Here is an 11746-nt window from a genome sequence, read left to right on the forward strand (position 1 = left end):
CAAATTGATCACTGGTATATCAACCTCTTCTTTTCATCGTCTGCGTTTCCTATATGTACACCAAGCAAATCAGCGTGGAGCCACAGATGATAAAGATTGACCTCAAGATCCGAACCCGTCAGTCGGTTCGACCCGTTTCGCTCGGGTCGGGTTTTGCCCCGGCGGGTCATGGCATGACATCTCCGCCATCTGCCCTCTTCCCTCTGTTTCCTGCGTCCCAGCCATCATGTGCCCTTCCTCTTCTTTCTCAGCGGCTGACCCTACCACCTCAACTGCGCCTTACACGCCTCCTCCAGCACCACCGCCTGAACCGCCGGCAATGCGACCTCCTCCGTCATCATCACCGTCGATGAGGTTCCAGGTGGATCGGTGGCCGCGCGTGCTTCACAAAGTAATTTGGGTCGGATCCGGGTCAGGCCCCAGTGGCTTTTATTCCAGAGCTCAACCCGATCCATCGACAGACAGGTCTGGATAACACACGGACGAAAGATAAAGAGCAGGGTGATGAAGAGGAGCCTCTTTACTTGGGGGGAGACAGCGAGGGAGGCTAGGATAGAGCGACAGCCCGAGGAAGAAGGCCATGGCGTTGGTGATTCCTTCGATTCACTCCTCCTGGTATCCTTCTCTCTCTTCTCTGCTCTTCCAATCTTTTTTTGGGTTCTACGGCGTGCTTTCAAATGGATGCGATGCACCCTTTTTCTAGCACATGTCAAATGTTGAATGTGTTTTACGAAGTCGGTCCATATACTAAGCAGGATCATTGACGGGTTGGATAATCACAACATATCCGGCAAGAAAGATAGAGAATGATGTGTTGCAGCAGTATATGGTCGTGTCTAATTTGGCACAATACCTGTATCCATCTGTACTCCATCTGTTGATGTTTTAATCCTTGAAATTATGCTTCAGGCCTACCATGCTTCCGTTTTCTTAAGCAAGCTTGTCCTATTTTAGATTATTTCTTTGATTTATTTTTTTGGGGGGTAAATGAGTTCGTTCTTTCAGCTTTTACTTCTTAGAGTGGAGTGCAAATTATTTGACTCCATGTGCAGTCGCATGTGCAGAAAATAATGCTGCTTAACACGTTACAACATCTTATATACGAACAGTTGTCATCTAAACATGCTTCATGATAATGCTTTATGCAGTTGGTGTTTCCTGCTCTGAGTTCAGTGATGTGTCTGGTTTATATGTGAAGTGAATCTTAATACACAATGATAGTAACCATAATAGTGTGCTCACACAATTTTATATCGACCATAGCATTGTACTAGTTTATGAGTTCTAGTTCAATTGGTTATCTCAAGTTATTTAGACCCTGATTATACACTATTTTGCTGAAATTCATAGTTGCATTGGCTAATTTTTGTGGTTAAAGACAAAAAAGTTTTTAGTTTTTGTTGTGCATTAAGGTGTTTAGCATTTTAGTTGCTTGTATTTGATGAATACAGAAGCTAACTAAATGTCCCTGCTTCTGATCCTTCAGCAACTTGAACTCTGCATTTCTCGGTGATAGAAGTAGGATTTGTATTTCAGATGCTCCATTCAGTAGGGTTCATTTTCTGCGGAAGCCAGTGGAATGTAAGGAATCTAGGATTGGAAAGAGACCAATTGAAGTGCCTCCAAATGTGACCATTGCGTTGGATGGGCAAGATTTGAAGGTTAAAGGTCCACTTGGGGAACTTTCAAGGACTTACCCACGTGAGGTAAAAGTTCAAAGAGATGAATCTGGATTTTTAAAGGTCTCCAAGGCTGTAGAAACTAGAAGAGCCAATCAAATGCATGGGCTTTTCAGGTGAGTTTTTTTACTATACTGGTGACAATTGACTGTTTTTTGGCTGATATCAACCCTTGATGCATCCTAATCATAAACATTGTCACATGAGACCTTGCGTATCACATTAAAATTCTAGACTAGATTGTTTTCGTGAATCACTTTGTCTTTTTAATATAATTGGAATTTTGTAACATTTTGAGATGGATGGCAGGATAATATACCTTCTGTTTATGTTATCTAATTCCTCCTGTATGATAATATTGAATGGTCTTGCATCATTGCCAGTATGCACAAGTTCCCTGGTCTATGTCTTTTTTGGGGAAGGCAATATGCATGTCAGGTGTATTTTGTTTCCAGTTTTTGTTCAAATTTGTGAAAAATTATCATGTCTCCTAACATAGACATTTACATGCAATCATAAGCTAATTGCTTTTTGTTCTGTCTTTTCAGCAAATTGTTGCAGATGTTAATACACTTTCTGGTCATAATTTGTTATTAAAGATACACATTGTAGGGGACTGACAGAAACATATTAGCATAAAAATAAAAACAAGAAAGTACAGTTTTTGAGAATTTATTGTGAAAGAGTTCTTTCTCGTATGGTGTTATAGGTTGATTGAACTAATCTATAAATTGCTAAGGAAATAGGGAACTATGAATTATTGGCATTTCTTGATGATATGTCATGGTTTAATGTGGTTCCGGTACGTTGACCAGGTGAGCTCCAGTTTTGAAACCAGGTTTTCTTAATTTTTTCCTTTTTGAAGTTGTACAGGCAAAAACAGCTGCTGACAGCTGTCAAAAACTGTTGGCTATTTTAGATGGTAAAAAAGAGCTTTTACTTCAAACAAAACTGCTATTTTTCCTTCACTTGGACAGTGTAAATTCTGCCTCTGCCACGTCCACCTCGTCCCATTGTCAAAGCTGCCTCCACCTCACCCTCCACCAATGATGCACATAGCCATCTTCTCCTTTCTTTCTCCTACTTTCTTTCTCCTCCTCCTCCTCTTTCCCTCTTCTATCCCTCTTTCTCTTTGGTCTGTGTGAATTGCTATGTCAGTGTACCGTGTGTCCATATGCCACTATACTGGACCAATACTAGTCTAACCAGGGACTGATACATGTCTTGGTCCAAAACTTGAAACCTTCTATTATCAATTGAATGATAAGAATCATTGTTGATAATTGTCTCTTGCATGGTTTAAATCTATTTTTTGAAACGTTGTCAGTCTTTATTCTAATTCTTTTGCTTATTAGGTGGTCTTGACCACTTTCAACTTGATTCGCCCAGAAAACACTTACCGAGAGTCTGATTTAGCTGGTTTTGTAATGGTCAAATATATCAAGTATCAACTAGTCTGTATCCTTCATGGTATTAAATTGATAGCATGAAACTAGATGTCATCAGCTTTTCTTTTTTCTTGTTTAGACAGGAAATAACCCTGACAATGCACTGATGTAATAAGAACATGAGGACCAATCATAAGATATGATTGTTTGCTGGTGGTTATTTAAACAAAATTGTTACACAGTTCAATTCACTAAGCAAATAACTCATGTCACCATAATATATAAACAGTTCAAATAATTTTTGTCATGAAGTTATGTGTGTGAAAATGTAGGTATTATAGTAGTTTAGAAGCAAAGTTGGAGCATTTTTTTCCAAGAAAAGACTTCTATTAGATCCTTAAAGATCTGCTAAAGGACCTTTTGAGGCCAGAGTACAGAATAGAAGATAGTTTAGGGCGGAAGGTATCTGCCCACAAAAAGCAGATTTATTTCCACTGGCACTGTATGCAGTCCAATGGGCTGCTTGATTATACTGACGGAAACAGTGCAGATTGTGTATGATGATAGTTGAGATAGAAGAGCTTTAATGTTGCTGATCGTTGTCCGAATACACTATGGGGGAGTCAAGTCCTTGGTTAATATGTCATAAAGAGTTGAGGAGTTAGATTCAATTTGCACTGCTATGAGCTCACCTATCGTTGTAGCTTGAAGACCAAGCTTAAGTGCCAATGCTTCATACTGGATAGGTGATTTGTTTTGAATATGTTGTTCTCGCAAATTTGCAAATGCCAACTTGGTCACGAATCACGAACCCAAGGCCTCCTTCCTGCAATGAAGAAGAACTATCAGTATTTAATTTAACGCAACCAAGTGGTGGTTTACTTCATTTAACCCACGTAAAATTATTCATTTTGTTGCCCTTAGGTAGGGTGGATCTAGCATAATGGCTAGTAAAGGCGACTGCTTGGGACCAAGTCCCTGTTATTGAGGGTAATTATCCTGTAAACAGGGAGGAATTCTGTGCCTTGTAGATAAACCAGAGTTGGTTTTCAATGATAGCATGAAGTAACTTCCCAATGTCAAGGGTGGATCCTTCTAAGAGCCAATCATCTACATTCCAGGATTTTTAAGGAGGAACTGGGTTGGGAAAACATGAGACCATCTATCCCACACTTGAATAGAGTAGTGGCATTCGTGGGATAAGTGTGAGTTGGTTTCAGGAGTATTGTGGCATAATGGGCAGGGCTGATTGGGTTGCATCTGCAGCCACTGGTGTCTGTTTGTAGTAGGTAGTCGCTTGTGGAGGAGTTTCGAACAAAACAAGTGGATTTTAGGAGAATAAGAAGCTTCCATAAAGTATGCTAGCCGTACCAACTGGAATCTGGGGCATAGTCCTTCTGTTTAAGGAAAAAATAAGCGTCTTTAGCTATAGCCTTACCTTGCACATGAGTAGTCCAAGCCCATAAATCATCACAGGGTGAATGAGCAATTTCAATAGAGTTAATACGAGAAACCAACTCTTAGCCAAACCTCATCGATAGCAATTGGGTGTCCTAGCTATCAAATTGGTTAAGGGAGTCTCCACAGTAGTATCCTCCGTCAAAGTCGAAACATCCAAAAAAGTCAATTTTAAAAACAATGGTAAATAAAAAATCCACGGATCATAGAAATCACTGGTTTGAGACCCATTTCCAATCTGTTTAGGGAAACCAACCCTAAGGCTGATCACATCTTGAAGAAAAAGGCGCCAACTTCAAGTAGAGTTTTTAATGGTGGGAGGGGACCAAGGATTTATAGGGCCATATTAGGTAGAAAGAACAAAATACTAAAGGCTATTGGCATGATGAAGGAATCTAGCAATCTGGGAGGCTTGTAAAGTGTACTTAAAAAGAGGGAGATCATGAATAGTGAGACCCTCATCATCCTTAGAATTCGTGATAGTGGACCAATTAATGAGGTGAAACCCTTTAGTATCAGGGCCTTTCTGCCAGAGGAAGTTTTTAGTTGGAGTTTCCAACTTATGAAACACAGACTCAAGCATCCAATTGACACTCAGTGTGTGCACTGGGATGGAATTCAAAATCGACTTAATAAACAAGATGACGAGCTCGAGATAAGTAATGACACTGCTAGGAGGCAAGCTTAGCTTTAATTTTGTGCAGAATGTCATCATATATGGTGCAATTGATGCACCAAGATACTTAAAGGGGAAACATCCCTCCTTAAAGCCAAGGAAAGCATATTTCAAGTCTAGTGTGTCTAGGAGTAGATTTGGGGAAGTAAATTTCAGACATGGACAAACTGATACGATAGTTGGTGAGCGATTCATGAGTTTGGAAAATGGATTGAACGGCCAAACAATACTTCCTGTTAGCCCTAAAACATAAGAGGATATCATAGTGTACACGACGTGGTTAGTGCTACAGTTGGGACCAAACATGAAAGGAGAAAGATGGTTTGACTCAATAGCTTGAGCAAAAAGTTGAGTTAAAATTTATGCTACCAGGATATAAAGATAAGGAGAGGGAGGATCTCCTTTTCTAATTTCGCAGCGACTTGTAAAGAGAGAAGAAATTTGGCCATTAATGAGACAATCAAAAGATGGAGAGGAGACATAAGCTTGGATCCAGTTTTGAAATTCATGAGGGAAATTCATAGTAGAGAGAATGTGAAAAATAGTTGATCATAAGAGACGATCAATAGCTTTTACTAAATTAATTTTAACCATGACTAAAGGATTTTTACCCTTTGAGGAGTAAATGGTATGTACAACGTCTTGTGTAATAAGGATGTTGTCATGGATTCTACGATTAGGAAGAAAGTCTATTTGATTAGAGCTGATGAGACACTGAAGATAAGGTTTCATGTGGTTAGAGAGCAAGGTATGCAATTTCGAATGGTATCGTCCATATCGGGCGATGCGTACCGGTCCGACGGTATACCAGTACGCGGACCGCTCGCTACCGGGTGGAACGTTTAAAAGCGCTCCGTATCGAACGATATGGGGTAATATCGAGCGGTAACGGTCAAAATTTCGATCGTTATCGCCCGACATAACTCGGTAATGGTTGATTTCGATCGTTACCGCACTGTAATAGTGCTACAGTGCTCCAATGGTCAAATTGACCATTGGAGCCCTTTCTCATAGTATTTAAACCCTTCTTCTCCCCTATTTCATTCCATTACATTCTCATACTATCTTAAACTATCTCAAACTATTTTTTTCTCACATTTGTGCTTTCCTAAACTTTACAAAACAACGATTTGTGAATTCAATTGAGGCTAATTTGGGAAGATTAAGAGGAAGAACTTTCTAATCAAGAGGTATAAATTCTCTTTCTTTAATTAGAGAGTAAACTTTCTAAACTTATGCTAATACTATATTTATTTCTAACTTAAAAACCCTATCCTCACTTTTTTTTATTTTCAGGTATTTTCGGAGGGTTTTACACCTAAATTAGGTGTACCGCTCGGTACGCCCTAGCGTATCGCTCGGTACATGGTACCGTACCATACTGAGCCAACCTCGAAACACCGGTACGGTACAGTATTGCATACCTTATTAGAGAGAACGTTAGCTATGCATATAGAGAGAACCAAGCAGTACATCAAACATCCTATTTACAATTTTGTCCATGACAGGTCGACGAAAAAAATTTACCCATTAAATAGGATGACCAAGGGCGATGCCATAACTAGAGTTTCTCTTCGTCAAAGAAGACCGAGTTGGTGAAAGTGGCTTTATTATACTCTATTGGGGATCGATGCAACAGACATCCAATGTTAGCAGAAGAGAATGAAGGAGAAGCCAATAAAACAGAAGCACAAGATGGGTGACGAGGGGGCGTCTAAGTACTCTTCTCCGAATCCTTTCCAGGTTCTGGAGGTTTAGGTGGAGTATCAGAGGTGGAGAGATAGAGAGGGGCTGGGAGATGCTCATTGCTCTAAGACTCCCCACTAACTATTGAGAAATCATATTTGTTATCTATTGAGGTTTCTTTTGGTTGTTTGCTCACACAAAGCTGGAACTTTAAAAATTTAAAACCTATTAAGAGGTCAATGACTTCCCATTTAATTTGTGATAATTGGGAAGGCCAACATAAAAATTGATTGTTGGTATGTTCTTCACATTAAATATGAGTATATCAAGATTACATTATACTAGTCAACTTAACAGGGGAGCTTGAAGAAATGACCAACAAAACCTAGACACTTCATTGATTTCATAGACTCGAAATGTAAACAATTTAAACTATTGTTGGTATACAAGAATCAAGTTGCTTGGCTAATACATATTTAATAGGAATTAAGGGACATGGTAAGAGGGAATGAACATGAAGCTTTGAGTGGTTTTTCAAATCTGGCATATATTTATCACTCGCTTCTGCCAAGGAAAAATTTTCCATTCAGTTGTTCTTTGTGGTTGAACAATACATCTTTACACTGCTAATCTTTCCTTTTTTTTTTGGGGCATGGGAGAAAATTTTTACATGACATCTTTTTATGGGCTCAAGATAAACCTCAATACACCTTACTATTTCAAAACTAAAGAAAGCAAGGGCTTTCATATAGCAAAAGCAAGAGTAACTACACACTAGGGAAGGATGTAAGACAAGGCTTAAGTCTCTTAACTAAGAGATGGGATATTCCTCTTTTTTTGCCTCAAACAATTGCTTTTAAATAGTCTCACAGTCAAACCTATGCAACCTTGGCTGACCATCTAAATCTGTTTGATATAATCTGTTTTTGAGATCTTTACTGATCTTTTAATTTTAGGTGCAAACTTGAAGTGTAGATTTGTTTGAAGTCTTTTATTGGTCAAAACGAATTTTCTGGATCCATAAATATGCTAATACATGTTTTTTGTTTCATCCTTTGTCACAAATAAATATATAATCTGCAGAATAATCTTTATGTTTTTAGTTCTTAAGATCTCATCAAATGTGCTTTATGACATCTTAAAATAAGAATTTTTTGGTTTGCGACCTTTCAACCCTTCTTTTGTACTAATAAGTTACCATATAAAGTAAACAATCTAAGTTTGTCTAAATAATTTAAACCCTTAAAACCTAATCATTGGTAGTTAACTTGACAATTCGTTAACAGTTAGTGATAGGAGATCTCAGAACTATCTGTTCAAGAGATACAAACAAACAATAACATGCCATGGTATCCCAGTTATTTAAGGTTGACTATGTAGATTTTCTCCCACCATTGATTTTTATTTAGCGCAACATAGTTGAATCAAGAATAAAGAAATCTCTTTTTTTTATAGTTTATAAGAAAATATTCTTAGGTCTCTTGAGTCGCAATATTTGATCACAAATTTTATAGCTTTTCTTTGAATATGTACATACCATCTTAAATGAGTTTTCTTCATTTTAACTACGTTGAAGCTACTCCTGGTTGTTATTTGAGTGAAAATGTATATTATTCTAACTAGGCCATCTCTAATAGCCAATCGTAATCTTATTAGCAATAATCCATACCTATTACAACAGTACATACCACTAAGTTGTGAAATTGTTTTTGAGAAGTCTAGCTATTTTATTTTTATTGAATGAACTTTTTTTTTCAAAATCTATTTTCTTTTATAACAAGAGAAAATTTAGAAATGCTAAAATGTTGGCCTTGAATAATTAAGGATGGTGATTGTAAAATAACATCATTTGCTTTGCTTTTACTTGTTGCTAGAAGCTTATCTGTTCTATGAAGTAATGTAGTTATTGGTAAGTTCTCTGCTAGATTTGGCTTACACATATATCCTCTTGAAACGCAGAACTCTCACAGATAACATGGTTGTTGGGGTCTCGAAAGGATTTGAAAAGCGACTTCAATTAGTTGGGGTTGGATATCGGGCGACGCTAGAGGGCAGGGATCTTGTTCTGAACCTTGGATTCTCCCATCCAGTGAGGATGGCCATCCCTGATGGCTTGCAAGTGATGGTGGAGGACAACACTAGGATCGCCGTCATCGGATACGACAAGTGTGCCATTGGTGAGTTTGCTGCTGCAGTAAGGAAGTGGAGGCCTCCGGAACCATACAAGGGTAAAGGTATCAAATATGCTGATGAAATTGTGAGGAGGAAGGACGGAAAAGCTGGCAAAAAGAAGTAGAAGTGACCAAACCTACCAACCATATGTTCTTTGCTTTCATATTTGCATGCATGTCGTTGCTCTCTCCATGTTTAGAGATTGTAGAATCTCAATTGCAGTTACTTCCGGTTGGTTCTAATTGTTTGTAAGCTCAGATACTTTTTGTGCAACAAAGTGTTATATGAATACGAGCGCTTGAATTGCAATGCGAACGAGAGTAACTGGAAAAAAAAAAAAGTGGTTTCTAAACTGTTCCCTTTCTCATTCAAGAATTTGACGGAGGATTCCTTTCTAAACTTCATTTGCAGCTCTCAACTTTGCTGATAGAGACACTTGGAATGAGGGTGGATTGGATCAAGGAAGAAGTACAAGTCCAAGAGCCCTCGTAGCTAATTGGCTAACGTGAAGGACTAGGGACTGTTCCAGTTTCCACAACCATGCTTCTGCCTGCCCCTAAGTCTGGGGATAGGATAGGATAGGATAGGATCTTCTCAACTGCTAACTCGATGGAAGAAGAAACCACCTAATGTTTATGCTAAATGTTGATGTGAATTATGTGCAAAATAGGAATAGTCTAATACTGTGAATTTCTTGCACTTAAAACAAAACAGGGGCTGCCGAGGAAGGGGTTCACATGATCATCGCGGAGACTGGTGCAGCTAATGTCTGTCAGTACGGTGTTACAGTACAAACCCCATCTCTCCCTCGTGAAGCTACAGCGCAAATAGCAAACTTTTTTAGATGTACATTTTTGTCGTATCAACAAGGAAACCAGTAAAGGTAGCTAAAACTGGTTAACCAACCTCGGTACGTGGTCCAAATTATAACTCTTTTTGACGTGACAATGAGCCATAGCAATCTTTTTGTACTCGATGCTATATGCTCCTTTTGTTTAACAGTTGATATATTTTTTACTATTTTAAGAGGAATTTGATGTGTGGTTAGATCCTAATTAGCCCGGTTGCATCTCATGTTGCCAAGACCTAACCGGGGATAGCAATTGCACCTGCAATTAACTTTAAACGTGATTGTAATTGTTGATTTTCTTTACAAAAATGCATGTTTTTTTTAGCTCTCTCACTTTTCTTCATACATAGACCTGTTTGCATCTTATTATGATTGACGCCTATTAACTTAACTTCACTGGTTCCATGAATAGTGGCCAACTCTTCTAATCCTATAAATCAATTTAATCTAATGTAAGATTAAATTTGTAGCCGTAACATGCAATGACACTTTTTTTTTCATTTTTTTGAACTTAAGGAAAAGATTCACCGTATCATCATCGTAAGGATGTCTAACAATGTATTCGTTACAAATAACACACAAGTATTTGATTTTTTTTATAACATGATTTACTAAATACTAACTTAACGTGAAAATAATCACATATCGAGAAAATTCAAGTATGAAATAGCGATGATGCAAATCTATCCTCATTTTCTTCTATAACATGATGAATAGCGACGAACTCTTCCAATCCTATAAATCAATTGTTAGAATTTTAAGGATCACATATGTATAATTAAATATGTTAAATCATTATTTTGATTAGTCAAAATTAAAGTGATCTAATTAAAATAAAATTATTTGGTTAAGGGACATAATTATTATGAAAATTAATTATGTGGATACCATAGTCATATTTCTAACTTAATGACGAGATAAGTTAGGAATATGAAACTCTTGAGGCATAATTACAGATTCATCAATTATGAATATAATCATAATCGTAGATTCATCAGTTATGACTATAAATAAGGTTATGGTACTCGGTTATAGTATATAATAAAGTTTCTCTTCACATGTCAAGGAGAAATCTAAAGTTCTTAAGGATACTCTACAATTGGAAGACTAAATCATCAATTAATTCAGAAAATATTCTAATGGATTCATCAGGTACGCTTCTATATTAATATGTTTCTTAATTGTTGTAGGATTTCATGCATATTATAGTGGATTTAATAAGTTTTATGGAAACATTCTAAAATCATTGTTTTGGATCTGTAAAGTATGTTTTGAACCAAAAATTTGATTTTGATTTTATAAAATAATTATTTGATCCATATTTAATATGTTAAAAGAACCAACAATTAGTATCAGAGCCATCCTACAATGATTGATGAACATATAAGCTTTTTTTCATATATTTTAATGATATTTTCATTGATGTTATATCACTTTAATTTTGAGATATATTTTTCTCTTCATGTCTTTTCCTTTTCATTAGTATGCAAATTCATTTTTACACTACAAGGCATAAAATTTCCAAATTTCCTTTGGATTTTATCTAAAGTTCCATATTATGTTGGTTCAATTATGTTGTTGTAATATGTAAATTTAATATTGTTGCAATATTATGTTGGTTTAATTATGTTATTACAATATACAAATTTAATTAATAATAATATTATTATAATATTATATTGGTTTAAACATAATATTGGTTCTATAAAGTTGTTTGTTGACATAAATTGAATAGTTTTCATGCATTTAAATATTTTAGTCAATAAATTAAGGTCAAACCAATTTGATTAATATGGTTCAAATTTAATTAGTGATAGTTTAATATTAGATTGAGTAA

The 11746-nt window shown here is 36.7% G+C and overlaps 1 protein-coding gene across 1 annotated transcript; it reads left to right on the forward strand.

The window, feature by feature from the left end:
• The first annotated feature begins 456 nt into the window (after positions 1-456).
• On the forward strand, positions 457-9370 carry LOC135674160 (large ribosomal subunit protein uL6c-like). The gene is made up of 3 exons (XM_065183703.1): positions 457-615; positions 1487-1795; positions 8847-9370. Exons 1-3 carry the CDS (start codon positions 581-583, stop codon positions 9181-9183), a joined length of 681 nt encoding a protein of 226 aa, XP_065039775.1. The 5' UTR covers positions 457-580; the 3' UTR covers positions 9184-9370.
• Positions 9371-11746: the final 2376 nt, after the last annotated feature.

Source organism: Musa acuminata, chromosome BXJ1-5 (genome assembly GCF_036884655.1).
Source record: "Musa acuminata AAA Group cultivar baxijiao chromosome BXJ1-5, Cavendish_Baxijiao_AAA, whole genome shotgun sequence".
Classification (NCBI taxonomy): Eukaryota; Viridiplantae; Streptophyta; class Magnoliopsida; order Zingiberales; family Musaceae; genus Musa; species Musa acuminata.